Below are 18114 nucleotides of genomic sequence, written 5' to 3'. Positions count from 1 at the left end.
CAGAGATCGCTGGCCAATAGGCTGACGGAATGTTGAGGCTAAAACTGCCCGAAAGGCTGAGATGGCTTGGCGTGGTGTTGCACAAGGCTGCCATTCAACTTTCTGCTCAGCCCCGCTCTCAATCACTCGTATAACAATTCTTCCATTCCTTGTTCTGTCATACAGCATGATCACATTCGATCAGTTTCATCATGTCCCCAGGCACCCAACCCTTCATCAAGCGGGTTGAATCCCCTTCGAAGCAACCTCCCCTTCCACAGAGACCAATGGACCAGAAAGGTGATCCCATGGACATCGACTCAGGGCCTCCTCAGGACGTTCGAGCTACCTCGCGGCCATTATCCCGAGCGGCAACTCAGCCTAAGATCACACTCAAGGCCGGTCAGCCGCAGCAGCAGCCGTTGCAACAGAAACCTACAACGCTTCCTATCGATCCTACAAAGGGAAAACAACCAATCACCACAACCGAAGAGCTCCAACGACAACAAGACGAGCAAGCAGAGCTTCAAAAGAAAATTCAAGACCTAGAGCGCCAACTGGACGAGCAGCGCGCGCTTACAGCAGAGTTCCTAGAAGAACGAGACAAAGCCGCAGTGCAGGCCGAAGAAAACTGGAAACTATGGAAACAAACAGCCCGCGAACTCCGCAAGACGAAGCAAACCCCGAGCAATTACCAAGTAACGGATAGCCAGCTGACCGGCCTCATACAGCAGCTGCGATACAGCATCCGAGATTTCGCTGTCCAATACTTCACCGGGATTCCTCGGAGCCAGCTCAGCAGAGACGCACGAGACACCTGGGACTCATGCATGGTTCCCGCGACTCCGGGCACAACCGCGTACTACGATTACATCAGATCGCCCAGCCGCTGCGCCAGCATCATCCAGGCAATGCTATGGCGGCTCCTGAACCGTCGCGTCTTCGGCTGTTTCGTCTGGGCAGGGAAAGCCGGCGAAGCCCTCTGCGACTTGCGGTACTACCTGAAATACGGTACGCACTTCCTACATTCACCAGAATAAGCTCCTAACAGTACACTTTAGCATCCCGCCACGACCCAACACCCGACCTAGAGCTAGACCGCAAATATCAACTCTGGTCCGCCGAAGCCTCAGCCCTAATCCTGGCAATGTGCGACTTCACCGAAGGCTCGCAAGAACACAAACGCATCCAAAGCACCCGCAAAGAGATCCGCGAGGAATTCTGGTCAATAGCAGCGCAGTACCTCTCGACACGAGGGCAGGCACCAGGTCAGGATTTCAGACGCATCCTCGACAATGCGATGATGCTTGATCGGGAAATTCATCGGCAAGCTGCGCGGGTGACATTCGAGTTCCCGCCTGAGGATGTGCATTTACGGTTTAACCCTAAGTTGATGGAGGCGGAGAAGGGGCAGCAGAGACCGAAGGTTGACCAGCAGGTGCTGCTTGTTGTGGCGCCCGGTGTGACGAAGAGGGGGAAATCGGACGGGCAGGATTTTGCGGGGGAGGAGCAGCTTTTGGCTCCCATGGAGGTTTCGTGCTTGCTTCCGGGTGATGTTCTGGGCTCGGGGGGGTTGAGTCTAAGCTCGCATATTCCTTCGTGGCTGAGATAGGGCCTGGTTCTACGTTATTGGAAAAGTACCCGCGCTGACTTCATGGTTCTAGATATCTAGATGGAGTGAATATATCTCTCACCAGCACCCGCGTGATCTTAGCGCGGGTATCAATCATAGCATTGGCGCCTCACAAAATGAATCCTCAGCGGCGGCAACGTCGTCGTAAACGTATCCATCGTCCTATTCTCAAAGCCCTCCCCGTCCTCACCTTCCGCAAATCTAACATGAAACCGCTGTACCAACTTTGACAACGAGATACGCAAGCTCATCAAAGCAAGGTTCTTCCCCGGACAGACATACGGCCCATACAGGAACGGGAAATACGGCGCGCCCTCTTTGACCATCTCTTTCCTTTCGCTCCACCGCTCAGGCACAAAGCTCTTCGCGTCGACATAGTACCGCTCATCTGTCTGGACTAGCTGCGTCGGAACGAAGACATTCACGTCGCCTGGGATGTACACTTCGTCAACGGCTAGTCCCTCAGGTGGAGTTACGCGGTATCCGCCCGTTAAAATTGCAGGACGCAGTCTGAGCGTCTCGGTGATGATGTTGTCGAGGTAGGTGACATTCTTGATCTTGTCGTATGTCCACTCTGCGGGACCAGACGGCATTGCTTCGTCGAGAAGCCGCTGCAGCTTGCCCTGTATGTCCGGGTTTCTGGCGAGGAAGTACAAGACTGAGGTTAGGGTCGTAGCGGTGGTTTCGCTGCCGGCGACGAGGACGGCGCGGGAGTCTTCGTGCAGGGCGTTTGCGGTGGGGGCAGCCGACACGTCTTTTTCGACGTAGGCCTTGAGCAGCCAGGAGACTATGTCCCGGGGTGGGGAGTTGATATCCCAATTCTACATGAGTCGGTACTGATCAACACATCCACCATTGCAGCTGGAGAAGGCGCGTGGTAAGCATGACATACCTTGAACTTCTGCACAATCTCATCCTCGCACCAACTAAAAAACTCCGCCATCGCAGACGTCGCGCCTGGGAGGTGGCCGATGATATTCAGGAGCCAAGGGATATGGCCCATAACACCCAGGATCGCCATGTGATCGTGCACGGCTTTGATCCCGGGGTGTTCGACGCCCGTGGAGAGGTTGTTGAATTCTTTCCCGAACCCGACGGTGCCCATGATGTCGAAGCTGAGGAACATGGACCATTTGGTTGCGTCGAGTGTCCGGTTCTCGGCATTTTTCTCAATATGTGAGATGAGCAGGTCTGCTTTGGCGGTGATGTTGGGCTCGTATGTTGCGAGGGCTGTTGCGCTGTGTCAGAAATAGGTTTTACGGTTTCTTAGAATTGGGTGAGGCTCATACCCTTGACAGTGAATCCGCGATCCCAAGCTTTCCGCCGCCTGCGGTGGTCATCGAAGTCTCGCGTATGGTGGACGTTACAATATTTCGACTCGGTCTGTGCCTGGGCATAGAACGTCGACTTGCCGCACTTTGATTGAGGTGATAGAAGCAGCGGAACTGCTGATGCGCGAATGATGCATATCTCTCTTGGTCCTGTGAGTCGTCCACTAACGTCAGCTCAGACCGTCACTATTTACCGCATACGGAGTACAATGTATTCAGTTCAAGCGTGGTCTCAACTCACCAGTTCGGATAAAGTCGCCATACTTTTCATGCATCTTCGCGATCTCCTCATGATACTGGATGCTTCGCCCTGCAAGATACGCGTCATAGAAGCGCGAGAGCTTCGACAGCCATGGTCCCGGGAAGCGGCGCAGGCGATGGAAGAACAGCCGGTAGACTGCACTGCTTGATGCCAGGCCCGCGTTGAAGGCGGAGACGATACATCCTACTCGGAAAACGGCTTGTGGGATGGAAAATGCTGTGAGTGAGAGATGTGCCGCTGCTATCAGGACAACGGTCGCAGCGTATAAGCACAGGAGGCTGTACAGGTACTCCTCCACGGGCAAGGTCCGGAAGATCGAAACATGAGAGAGAACTCCAAGAGAGGCCGCGGGCAGAACGAGACTGAGAACGTCAGTTTCCAGAGCCTGCTGGAAAGGAGTTGCCGAGTGGAAGGAAGCCATCGCGAAGGGCAGATTTGACCCAACAAGATTTGGAACGAGCGAAGATGTCGAGGCCGAGCTCTAATTATTTTCCCAGAGTCCGACCACACGACCAAGGTTGCTTATTTCATTTTAGATGGCGGCACTGCATCAGTGCATTAGCCAGCCCCATCTAACAACCTGTCAGATCAATGGCATTTGGCATCTATACTCCACAATTGAGACGGCCCGCAAACCGTCCGCAGCCACCCGTCCATCGTTGGGGTAGATCGTTCTCCGAGCGAATCATCGCGTGGTCTTGCATGGACTAACAAGATCGTTTATCAAGCGAAGGTAATGTTTAATCAAACGATTCTCTCAAGAACTTTGCCTTGCTTGGTAGGTATTCCGATCAATACGGAATACGGCCTCGACTGCCACGGCTCGAAGAACGAAAGGATTTCAAAGCCGATCATGCGAAAGCTCTTACGGCTGCACCCTGACACCCCCTGTCTTCACAGACGGAGTAAGGTTACATGAGCTCCAAATTGTCGGCAATGGGCCCGAGCGGATATAATAGCAAAGCGACTGCACCTCCATTCATCATTGACTCGATAATGGCACAGCGACTGGGTGACCATGGCGGTCGACAACCTCCGACCACTTGCCTAACTCGTCATCACCATCGCCTTCGCGGTGGGCACTGCGTCTATCTTTCTTCGGCTTTACTGTAGATGGCGTCTTCGGACTTTCGGTCGGGATGATGCGGCTGCCATTTTCCTATTCGTGCGTTATATTCTACTTTTGCGAGCAACATCTCTAATGTTATGAGCAGTGCGTCAACAACGTACAGCAAGCGATCTTATACATATTCCTTGAGCACGGGTGCGGACTGTAAGTATAAGACTGCTTTCATTTCAACTTTACCAATCTAACACTTGCAACCCTTCTAGGCCGGCAGACAGAGCACCGCCAGGAATCCTTACAAACATCAGAAAGGTAGAGCTCACACCAATCGAAAGATGCCGGCGAGCTAACTGAGGCAGCTTCTCTTTGTGGAGGAGGTATTCTACATGTTTGTCCACTTTGTGTTCAAGCAGACCTTCCTCCTCTTCTACCTGCGCCTCTCGCCGAACAGGAGATTCCAGTGTGCCGTCTACTCAACCATGGTCATTTGCGTGGTCTTTCTTACAGTAGAGTGGCTTTTGGCTTTTTTGCAGGCTCGACCCCTCGCCGCATACTTCCATCCAGAAGACTATCCAAACGCCAAGCGTCTCAGCGAGTACGTCGTGCAAATGGTCCCAACTGCATTCGTATGGCAAGTTCCAGACTCCCTAGTTGCAAGACGCGCAAATCTTCGGACACTACTAATACCGCCTGTTTGGGTTGCGCAGAACGCGTTCTCCGATATCGTCATCCTCATCTTACCCGCCCCAACCGTCCTCAATCTGCAGATGAGCACACGGCGCAAGATCACTGTTCTTGGAATCATCTGCTTCAGCTCGTTATCCGTCGTCACGGCACTATGCCGCTTTGTCGTGCAGAAGCAACTCATCTCAGAATCCGATACTTCTTACATCATGGGCCGAATGGTCATCGTCGCGGGAATTGAGATCCAGATTGCAGTGGTGGCGGTCAACTTGCCGGCTCTCCGATCACTGTTTACCAACATGCTAGGAAGCTCCCACGAAGCTTCGGGAAGCTATCCCTATAGCAGTCAAAAAGGGGTGCATAGGCCCTCCAGTCTCAAGCCTCATTCAGAAAGCCTCGGCGTACGAAGAGGACTCAGGAAACCCGAACCGCGCGATGGGGCGCTTGGGGCTACCCTGACTGGGTCTGAAGAGGAGCTGATGCGGCAGCAAGGGGGCAGTACCAACCATATCCATGTCATTACAAATGTGGATGTAACATCCCACGACGCTGTGGATGAAGACTGCGGGAGAGATATGGGCCTCGCTTCGATGGAAGAAAACAAGCATGTCCACTGGGCGCTAGGAAGATTACTTTGTCTACGATACTGGAATTCGATGTCCTGTTTGACTCTCAGCCATGTGATCACATTCTGCCTCACTCTTGTATGGACCACAATATCCCTTCGGTCTAGATATACATATACAGAGCCGCAGTTCGGTACGACTGCTCTCTTGGCCAAGCTGGCGTCTTGCAATCTGCAATGGCTACGGCCACCTCGTCCACCGTCTCGCCATCGCATCCTGCCACGGCTCCGTCGTGCCATTATTCCTCTGCAGATTCGACACTGCGTGCATTTCCTGCGCGACACCAAGCAAGGGCGTGGACCAGTCGTCGTCTACATTCTCCACCCATCGAACATGCATAGCCGGTTGAACCTCTGGCTCCGTATCATCACGCCATTCAGCCCACTCTTCTGCGCTGAAAGGGTCAAAGAGCACGCGGCGTATACCGATTTTTATTTTCCCACTGTCGGTGTCTGTGTCTGCGTCTGTGTCTGGTTTCCAGTCGCGCGTGGTGCAGATGTAGAGCATGCCGTGGTACGTGCGGTTGTGGGCAATGTAGCTAGGGACGAAACCCGGTAAACCTAGCCCTGAGCGCAAGCTTGAGGTTGAGGTTGAGGGTTCCGCCCCCTCGGTGTCGCCTGGAGCAGGAATCCTGTCGCTGTTCGCTAAAGCTTGTATCTGCGCAAAATAGTCCCCACGCTTTTCTGTCTCGGCTCTGTAATGGTCAACGCACCCCTCCACCGTCGCACCGGGTAAGAAGAACAACTCCAGCCTGATATCCAGCGGCTCGGCCGTGTGGTCAATCGCGCTGAAGAGGCCTGTTGCATCTACGTTGTCTGGAGACGCATCGGGATGGGTAAAGTACATGGCGAAGGCGTAGAGTGGTGGCAATGGACATGAATCTTGGTTTCGGAATACAATGAGGGCAGGATTGCCTGCGTGGTCGGGGAAGGGGAGGATGTGCGTTTTGATGCGGATGCGGCGCTTGCGGGGGAGGCGGGGAACGTCCCGGTCGGTTGCAGAGGACCCCATGGAGTAAGATAACTATTTCACCTCAACAAACAACTGGGAAATGATTGTGGACAGGACTGATACCCAATATGCCAGTTGATGATCCCCGCCACTATGAGTCAGCGCGCTCGCCACCTAGGAACCTCCCCGTCGGGCGGGATCTACCATACCGCACGGACTAAGTATCCAAGGTACGCCACGTAGGGCTAGGATATGTCTGGTAAATTGAGCGGTGGCCGGGGGTAATACTGAAGCCTGGCAAATGAATCCTATATCCACAGATGGCCATGGATATCTTGAGCATGAGAACTTCAAGTGCGAGGCCGAGGAGATACAGAGTATTATGGATATTCTTGGTGATTGTTTTAGCCGCTTATCGCAGGCTGAGAAAGGCCTGAAAAAAAAAGCAGGGATTTGCAATACGCGTGGAATCTAACCTTGTATGCTACCATAGATTCAGACATGGAGGCATTAAAGATACTATCTAGTGCAGGAGACGGTCGGTAGTAGGTACGAAAGATCACCCCGTTGGTCAAGGATTCGCGATTTCTGTATAGCGTATACGTCCCGCTATGGAATTATGACTGTAATAAGGAAGACTGCGTCTCACGCCACTGTCGAAGGTCAAGATAGAGGCTCCATCTCCGTCGACACATGGAAGGCATGAGCTAGCGCGAACTGGATAATAACAGCCGACTGCCCGCCACTCAACATACTCATCCGGACCTCGGGGATGACACGACCACGTGCCCAAGTTCAGGGTTGTATACTCCACTCTACAGATATGTGTTTCATGCTTCATCCACAATTCCGCACGACATTATGGTACATGCGAGTTAGGTGTAGGAGGTGTTGCTGAAATGCCCGCCGCTAGGGAAACCCTAACCCTAACCACCGAATGAGTCGATATAGCCTTCTACAACGGCGTCGAGTACTCTCTCCAATTTCTTGTGCATGGCATATTTGAGGACAGCAAGGCGGTGTTTCTGCTGGTCATAGATCCGGGACGAGAAACATGACTATGGGTAGGTAATGTGGCATGCGCCCCTGCGCATCCTACCCTAGGTAGAGAGGTATCGACGACCACTCCAGGCACAGCCTACTCCTCCTGCAACGCGAAATATAAGGGTGAAGTAATTGTTACAGCACAGCCTGGTAGCGCCCGATGACATCCTATTTATTCGAATGAGCCTTGCCTGTAGCTTTTCGCAAGGCGGAATCTACTCCAGCCCTTACAAACCAAATGAAAGTACAGCCACTTGACGGGACGCTAACGCCGATGGCCCAGATGATACTTCAATGGCGCTTCTGAGATCGGAAACACCACAGCCTTGCAGGCTTTTATTGGTCGATCGTAGGACAGCTCGGTGGGCGCTAATCGATAGGTTGCTGCACGGTCAACACTGTTGAGGGCTTAGATCTGGCGCTGGCGACATGAAAGAAATCAGGTCTTCTCATTCTATGGATTGAACTGATCTTTGAAGGCATCTTTCACTGTAGGTATTGAAGGGTCTTGCTTACGCGCCTCGACCTGTATCATTCCAGGATATGGATGCCGCCTCATGGTTCCTATTCCCGTCGCACCTTCCCTAGGGCGACGGAGAGTTTGTCGGCACAGATGGCACAGGATAAATATAAAAAGGCTCTACTTCCCTTTACTCGATTCTTATTTTGCTCAGCAATTATCATCTCCATCTTCATTCTACGAAGGAAACATCCCTGTTCCCCATAACTTGACCCCAAGCCCAAATCTTGCAAAGTTCTGTTGAGTCAGCTTTTTGATTATTTCCTTCTTACCCTGTCCTACGCTTTGCCAAAGTCCTTTTCAAGGGTATCTTTTGTTCTCAGGGCATTTTTTGAAATCTCTCAGGCCCCAATCACTGCCCTTGCCATCCAACGTTCCTCATCAGGCGAGCAATCAAGAAGAGGACATATTTCGATTGTCAACGCACGCGGCTATTCAGACAGGTCGGCTATTGTTCACAATGGAGCAACGCATCCTGAGTATGGAGGCAGAGCTCCAGGACGAGTATGGAAACAAAGACTGGACCATGTCTTTCCGCGCCGGACCGGACTCTATCGGGATTCTCGCCGAGTGTATTTTGATTACCTCGAGACCGAAGGTGATTGGCATTGAGCTGAAAGGTCCCGGTCTAAAGTATGTATAGTACTACCCGAAGCTGAGATCACTGAGCGTTTGAGAGGCTTGGTTGAGTTCGGTCTGGTGGAGCTGACCATTTCTCTTTCAGGTATGATACACTCTCCGCAAATGTAAACAACTGTGCATCAGTCGGAGCCGATACATTCCGACGGACAGCAAGGAACATGCAAGTACTGGCTCACTTGACGAATGAGCTCTCGCGGCCCAATGGAATTGTACGCTGTTCACCCACTCTGCCTGTCTTGGTTGTATGCTTACTACCTAACCCTTGTCGTTACCGCAGATCGAGAAGATGCTCAAGTTCTGTGAGCCGGGCCAGTCTGCAGCAAGAGACAGGATGCTGCCCCGGGACATTGCAAAAGGCGAGGAGCATGTCGCCAGTTGTACAAACCTTATCAATGAGATCAGCGCCTCGTTCAACGCTTGGTGCGAGGTCACAAAAGCACTGTATGGAGCTCTGAAACAAACACGTGGTACGTCTATCCATTAAACCCCCGAAAGTTATGAAATGATCACATCTTTACTAACACGGTATGTATGATAAAGGCCAAAAGAGCAAACAGGAGGAGGAAGTGAAGAACGAGATCCATAAGAGAGAAGTCGACAGAGAGCTCAGAGAAGAGCAAAGAAGGAAGGAAGAGGCAAGAGCAGAGGAGATGACGAAAGCAATAGAGAAAGCACGCGAGAAGAAGGAAAGGTTCGAAAGCCTCGCTGCGCCACTAGGTCAGTGTGGTGGATTACATGCACCCTTTCCAGGATATGATTTTGCCTAACACTAGTCGCAGTCAGCGGTAGTGGATTGGCAGAAGGAGGATTGGCTGCTGTGGCTACCTCGACGGGGGCAGTTGTCTTTGCAGGAGTTGGCTTTGTGGTTGCGGGTGCAACTGCCTTTATACTCTACAGAAACCTCAAAGCAGACCTCATGAGTATGGAAGAAGCCCAGGAAAGACGCGACCGGGAGATTCGCGAGCTGGAAGCGTCAAAGGCCAATCTTGAGATGACCCTGACAAAGCTTAGTGCCGAGTCCAAATCAATTGTTGGTCCCGTCTATCCCGTCAGAACCAAACCTCTTCGTCGGGCGTGACTAACCAATCCATCCTGCAGAAGAATGTTGCGAAGATTATTGAAACATCCTTCGAGAAGGTCACGGAGTTACAGCAGCTGGTCCAGAACCTAATGTCGTTCCTTGGCGATATCAACAAGATCATCACCACCATAGTCAAAGACAGTAAGTTTGTCTATGATACTGCGAAGGATGACGAGGTCTCGGTCGATCTTGGCCTTAAGAAGGTGCGTGCCACCCCATACAGTCCACAATCCCTTGCAGCCCTACGGTCAATGCTGACACTCCACCAGGAGTTGCTTGAGAACGCCCCTCGACATGAGAACAAGATTCATTTTCGCGTCAAAGACATCGAACTTCTACAATGCCGTCTCGAGCCGGTTCATCCTGCCAACTCTCGAAAAACTCCCTCAACTGAGTCTCATGTACAAGGCTACCGACGATGAAGTCTTGGTGAGAATCGGCGAATTGCACCGTTTGAGATGTGAGATTTGTTGTGAGACTGAGAAGCTAACCAAGAAGGTTTGTATTTCAAGTACCCTTGAAGGCTGTATATCGACTAAAATCTTCACAGATGCAGGAAGAACTCAAGCCCAGCCTGGAAGTCATCAAAAACTCTGCTAGAGTTCTCGAGGAGATTACGTTCGAGGGGGTCGAACCTGACGATCTTTGAGCGTCTAGCGTGCGTATTTTGCACCCAGACTGCAAGTTTCTATGGCTGTTGCATAATGTGTTGGACAGGGGAACTCAGCATTTCTTGTATTCACACAGCTTAGTATGCTTGACTTAGGTATACTCAATGTGCTGGATTCATTAGAAAGTAGTAAAGACTTCAGTTTCTATTCTATTCGGTATGCAAGCCTTCAAGTCGGGTTGATGAACCAATGACCCAGAAGCGTCTATGTCTTTGACGGGCTCAAATCACATAGCTTGATCAACGTCCATCAGTAGAAGTCCGTTTCAGAGCAAAGGCTAGTTGATACCTAGCTAGGTAGACTTTGAAAGGTCACTATTGCACATTATCTCTTATCCAGCCAATCCAACTGCCTCCTCACGTTGTACAAGAATACATGAACGGCTGCCACCGTGCGTCAGCCACAAAAAACAAATACACGGATGCGAGTATATATATAGAGCCTTGGTATCATAACGACACGACTAGATGCTCGCTTCGCGAGCAGCAAAAACATACAACAGCTGGGATTCGCATGTGGTCACCCACCATACTACTAACCAGCCGGCGTGTGGCTTCAACGCGGCCAGTAGTCGGGTGGGTGCCGCCCGGGTGAGATTAGGGTGAGGCCGCTTTACGGTCGCGCGACATGGGTGAGATCGGGGTAAGATTAGGGTAAGTGTGCAATAAACAGGGTAAGGTTTATCCTCTCGGTTTACCTGCCTCACCTGCCCCGCGTGACCTGCTTATCTCGCATAGCCAAGCAGTTAGTACCCGCTCGCTTACAGGCTTTGATCAGAGATTGGCTACTCAACCCATGACATTAAACACCAGCGCCTTAACATAGCCACAAAAAATGTTGCTGCCTTGACGGACTGTCCACTTAACATGATAATAATAAAATATAGATATGTCAGGTTAAAGGGTCTGTCTTGCATTAAAAAGCACAATCCTCTCCCGTTCGGGCTCTTTGATTTACTTCTGCCGGGAGCCGCGGTCAGCTGATGGTTCTTCGGAAGAGACCATTGTTCTCCAGCCATGATTAAGTAGATGATCGAGAATGAGCGTCCCTATATCCTTCCTGTAGTTACCGATAGCCGCAAGTAATTTATGCGAGAGATTGGCAGGCTTGGCTGAGTTCCCCGCCCAACTCATTACCCTGAGAAGGTCAGTAGTGCACTCGTTTCAGCCAAAATCTAGCTTCAGAGTTCCTGCATAATTTCGCAACAATATCGTGGTTACGGTATTGAACGGCAAATCGATCATAGCTAAGGAACGATTCGTGACGAACGCAAAGATTAAGGTACACAAGCACTCTTTAACACGGAATTATTAGTTTAATGCTGTCAGGGAACGAGGCCAGCGCGGACAGATGTCAGCCAATAGATTCGTTACAATGATACGGTGTGACTGGCTGTCACGTCAGGAACCGGAACCATTAATTATCCGCACTAATTATAGCAATACGGCAGTATCAATATAATGACTTCTTGGCTATTATATTAGTTAAAGCAAAGTGATATAATGGATTTAACCGGACATACTTGTTAAAGCAGAACGCTATGATTAATTTATTAAGCATTATATATTTAAAGGACTGTTTTTACAGTGTTAGATAATTTTAGTTACTATTTATTATCTTTGGAAACCAAGCTACCCTACCTTTTAGTTTTTATTTAGTCTTCCATATAAGTCCTTTAACCTTAAGACTTGCACCTTCTACTCTTACGCACAGAATATCCTTAAATCCCACCGGTTTAAGACGGATCGGCAGGCTTTATCTGACAAATGCCTTGCCGTTGCGTGACTGATCCACATCTGCTTATCCATCACAAGGATTAAATATCCTTAGCCTAATTTCTTTGTATGGCTAGGTCTTAATTCTATATAGTTAGAGACTTGTCCATTATACTAATAAGCAAGTCACGTGAAAACTAGGATAAAGACTTGAGGAAGCTGTTTGGTAAAATAACAGCGGCTGTTTTGTTTAGGGTTCTTAGTATTGTTAAATAGTGTATAGTTGTCTTTATTGCTAAGTCCCTAAGGCCCCTATTGTATGTAGGAGTTAAGTGGTATATTTTTGCTATTGCTTTAAGAAAGGCGCTTGCATCTAACTGTTGAACTAGTTCCTGTTTAATATTTTGTTTGGAAAGTGCTTTCAGGCCCTCTATAGATAAACAATGTGCAAGTGAATACATTAAGATGTGAAAAGATAGGGTGTCATGGCCGGGTGTTTAATGCACGCATGGTTTTAGTGGTCTAAAGTATTCATTTATATTAGCTGGTAAGCTGTAACGGCCTAGGGTATAGAGCCAGGTACAAAGTAGAACACTAAGGAAAAGGGGGTAGAACAGTGGTTAATCTCTAGGTTATATATTATAAAGACTAACTCTTGGCTAACTAAACTATGCTAAGGGTTAGCCTTAAATATATAAGGAAAATTAATCATGATATCACCATGTTCTGTTCTCCTTGCGTTATTAAACCTCCTTCGCCGCCTGAGGCTGACATTAACCTACTTTAAAATTATAAGAACTAATTAGAGTATTAAGTTATAAGAGATTACTAAGTAGGTTTTTATATTTATTTACTAAGGGGAGCCTTCACATATCTAGTAAAGTTTATAGTACTAAAATCAAGTTAAGTAATAGACTTTAAGTATCTACAATTGTATTAGCTGCAGATTATTAGGTTATTATAATATATAGATAGTATATATCTTCAGCGCTAAAAAAGTCTATAGAGCCTAGTATTACAGATAATTCTAGATCCCTGTATACTTCCTAGAAACTATTTTAAAAAATATCTAGCTTCCCTCTAATAGGCGCTATATTACTTATATCTAACTATATATATACTAGTTAGATAATTGTAAGGCCCATAACATTGTACATAGCCCTTCCACGAGAACTTAAGAGATATCCGCGGAGGATCTTCCGCGGATAGGCTGAGTTAGTACCCGTGCTAACTTAGTGTACACAGAGGATACCTATCCTCCGCAAGGGGAGAGTTTTAATTCTTAGTATTAATTTTATAATAAAGCTAATTTCTAGAAAAAGGCTTTTAAATCATTTTATTCTTATTCTTTTAGGTGTATTATACCCTTTTACACTATTTATAAACCCCTTCTAAGGCCAAAGACCTTATAATTTTAATACTTATTAATATATTTAGTCTGTAAGGGGTAATTTATACCTATACCGCGAACTTAGTTAACCTCGCGGTAACTAGAAATAATCTCTTATAAGACTATCCAGGGAGCACCTGTCCACCCCTCACAAGAAGGTTTAATTGCGGCTATTTACAAAGGCTTAACAGAATTTAACTTTAAAATTATTATATCTTTATATAAGGGGGAGCCACCCCTTTTATAGCTGCTTAAAAAACTATCTCTGGAAGAACTTTGCAAGCAAGTAAGATTATAAAAAAAGAAACTAGAATAAGTAAAGCTAATTTAATAGCTTTATAAAAATATATTATAAACAAGGTTACTTACAGGCATGTGTAAGAAGGGTTAGACTTTTTTTTTATACCTTTAAAAAAGAGAACTTTTATCTTATAATTACCTAGTAAAAAGGATTAGTATAGCACTAAAAGCTATGTAAATTACTATATATTTATAAAAAGAGTTTAGGCCTTTAGAGAAACTAATAATTTCTTATAAGAGGAGGTTTTAAACTTTATAGTATTTTATTTTAATTTAATACTGCAAGGTTTATAAAGTATGGAGTTTAAAATATTAAAGAACCTAACATGGATAGACCTCCGCGAGTTTTTTCTTAAATAGTTAGGAGATCCTGCGGATAGGTTATATACTATATAAAGTAAGGCTTTATGTATGACTAGCTAAGAATAAATTAGATTATATATACCTGTAATATTAAAGAGAACAGTGGTTAAAGCTGGGAGAACAAGGAAATTAAACTAATATTATTTTTTTATAAATCTTTTTTAAATTATACTTACCTGTAATAAAGCAGAAGGTCCGTGAACAGCTATACTTTTTAAAAACACTCGCGGAATTAGTGTCCCTTATTACCAAGCTTTAACCAAGCCTTTTTTTTATATTACAAGATTAGACTAGTATTAATCTAAAACCTGTAAACATAAATTTTAAATTAAATAACTTTTTACAGGGCAAGAACAAGGGATCTTTGCAAAAGATAAGTAAATATAAGGTTAAGAGGCCCGCTTTTATAAAAAAATAAATAAAAGCCTTAGTGTTACTATTATAAGAAGATTAGGTATATTAAACTAGATTATTTATATTTTAAAAAAAAGGCAAAGAATAAAAAATAATATAAGGATTTTATAATAATAGCTATAGTTACTAGTAAATAATCTTAGCTAAAAATAAATTAGGTTTTTATAAGATAAATATTCTTACCTGCAAAAATTACCTTACCTAGCGGGGCAGCCATGAATTATAAGGTGCTTGTAAATTATAAAAGTAAAGTAAATATAGTTCCTTTTTTTTTTATAAAGCAGGCAGGATAAAAGATCTTGCTGTACTAGATATTTACACATGCTATTAATAAAGGGCAAGTGCGGAATAAGGGTATTATAAAGATAGATATAAACCTCCAGGACTTGCACAGGAACTAGAAGAAGTTTAAGATACTTATAGTGGTTTTCCCGGACATAAAATAAATAACACTGGGAATACCATGGTTAAAGATTTATAACCCGCGGACTGTCTGGGCTTTAAAGGAATTAACCTTTACAAAGCAAGATTATTAGGTTAAAGGGGTATTCGCGGAAGAGTTTATAAAAAAAAGTTTACAAGGACTAGTTATAACCCTTCTGGATTAGTGTGATGAAGATTAAATAAATTATATTAGGTAATAAGCTGCTAAATTAGTGCAGGGATCTTGTAATTATCTTTTTAAAAGAGAAATTTTAATAACTTCCACCCTATTATAAAGGGGTTAATCTTAAGATTAAGATTAAGAAAGGCAAGGAGCTATTATTTAGGCCCTTATATTATTATTTTTTGCAGGAGACTGCAGCTATTTATAAGTATATATAAATTATGCTTGTAAAGGAATGGATTTATTTATCTAAATCTTTAGCTGGGGCACCGCTATTATATGTGCCTAAGAAGAATGGCGGAGTTTATGTATATATAAACTTTTATAAATTAAATACTATATTTATAAAGAACTATTATCCTCTTTCTTTTATTAATAAGATAATCGCGAGATTAAGTAATATAAAAATTTATATATAGTTAAATCTTTAGGATGCCTATAATTAGATTTAAATTATAAGAGGGGATAAGTAAAAAATAACCTTTTATATAAAGTATAAGTTATTTAAGTACTTAATAATATTATTTAGGCTTATAAATACCCCTATAATATTTTAAGGGTTTATAAACTAGGTCTTTTAAGATTTGCTAGATATTATAGTAATTATATATATTAATAATATTATTATATTCTTGCAAGATATAAATAGTCACAAGAAGCATGTTTACAAGGTGCTTAAGAGGATTTACAGGGCAGGGTGATATTATAAGTAAAGTAAATATAGCTTTATTATAAAAAATTAACTTTTTAGGGTATATTATTACACCTAACAGAGTTAAGATGGAGGAATTATAAGTAGCTATAATTTAGGAATAGCCCATGCCAGAGATAGTATATAATATTCTTATATTTCTTAGGTTTACTAATTAGTACTGCAGGTTTATTTATGCCTATACAGTAATAATAGTGGTTCTTATAAATCTTTTTAAAAAGCTTAAGAATGGTCCCGCAAGAATAGCTAAGAATAAGGGGTTAGTAATAACCCCGGCGGCCCGTGAGGCAGTGAACTTTCTTAAGAAAAAGTTTAGGGAGATGGTAAGATTAAATTATTTTATAAAAAAGTTACTCACGCGGGTAAAGATAAATACCTTAGGAGGTGGTCTTTGCAGAGTATTAACTTAATTATATTTAAATAAAATATAAAAGCCAGTGGCTTTTTTCTTGCAAAAACTTATTATATTAAAATATAACTATATAACAGGAGAGCAAGAGCTCCTGGCTATTATAAAAATTTTTTATAAGTGAAGGTATTATTTTTAAGGTATATTATAAGAGGTTAAGGTGGTTATAAACCACGGGGCACTGGCTATGTTTTAGTTACTAATAAAAATACTCTCGCGGATGTAAATTTATTAGTCTTAGTTTTTGGCTGGGTTCTAGTTTTAGATTACTTATTATACAGGGAAATTAAACCCTGCAGATGGACCTTTATAAAGAATTAACTATATATAAAATAGTTAATATAAAAAAGATTAAGAGGATTACACAAAGCAAGTAAAATAAAAGCTACTTTAATAATTAGGTATTATAAACACGCAAGGTGCCCAGGAGGATATATTTTTAAGTATAGTTATAAAAAGTACTATAATATAGGCTTTATAAAAAAACCTGGGAAGGGACTGGTTTATAACTTATATAAATAGGTTAGGTCCCTGGCAGCTCGGGCAAGTATAGCTTATAGCTATAACTATTAATAATAGTAATTTTTTATTAAAAATAAAGGTTCCTCACGAGGAGGTAAGAAGGATTTATAAAAAAAAGGGGCTATTTAGGCTAGATCCCTTGCAAAGGATCCTGGAGAGTTTACTAGCTTTTTTAAAGCAGGACCCCTTAGCAAGGAAGGTCCTGGGTATAATTTATAAATATAAATTACAGGGGAGGAACCCTAAGGTGTATAAAAGCACTCCGCGGCTATAAAAATAATGGCGCGTGCGGCAGGGCCTTTTATATAACTAGGAAAGATTATATATTCTGGATTATTATTAATTATAAATAGGAATTCTTGTAAAATTGCATAATAACTTATTTATAAGGCACTTTGCGGAAAAAAGGACCTTGGAGCTGGTTAAGCAAAGATTTTTTTAGCCAGAGATACATAACTTTATTAGGAAGTACTTGTAAGGCCACGCTTACCGTGACGCCTACCTACCATCCGTGGATGCCTGAGGCACCCTCCAAGCGCTGACTAAGCGCGCACTAAAGACAGATCCCCGCGAAGGGGGAATTCTAATCTTTAGTATTAATCTATATAATAAACTAGGTTCTTATTAAATACCTTTACTTCCTCCTTTCCCTAAGCTAGTATCGCAGATATGTTAATTTTAATTTATTAGGAAACCTGCTTCTTATAATTTTAATGCTTAACCTGTGAAATTAGCCTATTTATAATAACTGGACCAAGAAGATCCTCGTGGCTTACCCCTATTCACAAGGGTAAATAATAAGACACCCCCTTCACAAGTATTAAGGACCAAGCCCACTTGCTCGCGGAGAGAACTAAATATACAAGCCTATACCCCGCAGAAAATAAAGCCACGAAGTCTACCTCCCTAATTAGGGATTAATCCCCTAAATAAATTAACCTAGTAGTCCTTAATAAAGAACACAGGGCCCAAGCCCTTAAATAATAATTATAAGTCTGCTTAAAACTTATAAAGCTAGATATTTAGGAATTACAAAAACACACTTGCAGGATATTTAAGACTAATCCTAATCCCCTTATAAAAAAATAAAATTAATTACTATAAATGCCTGGTAAAAATATAATCTACTTTATAAGGGACTTTGCTAATTACTGGACCTTTTATAATTAAATATAATAACTCGCGGTCCTAA

General features: G+C 44.4%; 4 protein-coding genes across 4 annotated transcripts; 3 read left to right on the top strand and 1 right to left on the bottom strand.

The window, feature by feature from the left end:
- Positions 1-119: 119 nt before the first annotated feature.
- BDW74DRAFT_144795 (uncharacterized protein) lies at positions 120-1062 on the top strand. The gene has a single exon (XM_073723103.1). The coding sequence runs from the start codon at positions 192-194 to the stop codon at positions 1017-1019; it is 828 nt and encodes a 275-aa protein (XP_073589022.1). The 5' UTR covers positions 120-191; the 3' UTR covers positions 1020-1062.
- Positions 1063-1159: 97 nt separating this feature from the next.
- Positions 1160-3626, bottom strand: BDW74DRAFT_186367 (cytochrome P450; the record flags this gene model as incomplete). Its single annotated transcript, XM_073731251.1, has 4 exons — positions 1160-2433; positions 2505-2842; positions 2902-3093; positions 3185-3626. The coding sequence occupies 4 exons, from the start codon at positions 3624-3626 to the stop codon at positions 1702-1704; spliced, it is 1704 nt and encodes a 567-aa protein (XP_073589021.1). The 3' UTR covers positions 1160-1701.
- An 882-nt stretch (positions 3627-4508) lies between these two features.
- BDW74DRAFT_50260 (uncharacterized protein) lies at positions 4509-6182 on the top strand. Its single transcript, XM_073732986.1, has 2 exons — positions 4509-4583; positions 4631-6182. The coding sequence occupies exon 2, from the start codon at positions 4658-4660 to the stop codon at positions 6137-6139; it is 1482 nt and encodes a 493-aa protein (XP_073589020.1). The 5' UTR covers positions 4509-4583; positions 4631-4657; the 3' UTR covers positions 6140-6182.
- Positions 6183-8130: 1948 nt separating this feature from the next.
- Positions 8131-10850, top strand: BDW74DRAFT_144781 (uncharacterized protein). Its single transcript, XM_073723102.1, has 8 exons — positions 8131-8729; positions 8821-8947; positions 9016-9205; positions 9279-9455; positions 9518-9768; positions 9837-10022; positions 10089-10317; positions 10370-10850. Exons 1-7 carry the CDS (start codon positions 8557-8559, stop codon positions 10239-10241), a joined length of 1257 nt encoding a protein of 418 aa, XP_073589019.1. The 5' UTR covers positions 8131-8556; the 3' UTR covers positions 10242-10317; positions 10370-10850.
- Positions 10851-18114: the final 7264 nt, after the last annotated feature.

Source organism: Aspergillus multicolor (assembly GCF_047715735.1).
Source record: "Aspergillus multicolor strain CBS 133.54 unplaced genomic scaffold BDW74scaffold_2, whole genome shotgun sequence".
NCBI classification, from domain to species: Eukaryota; Fungi; Ascomycota; class Eurotiomycetes; order Eurotiales; family Aspergillaceae; genus Aspergillus; species Aspergillus multicolor.
This window is presented reverse-complemented; position numbering and strand designations above follow the sequence as displayed.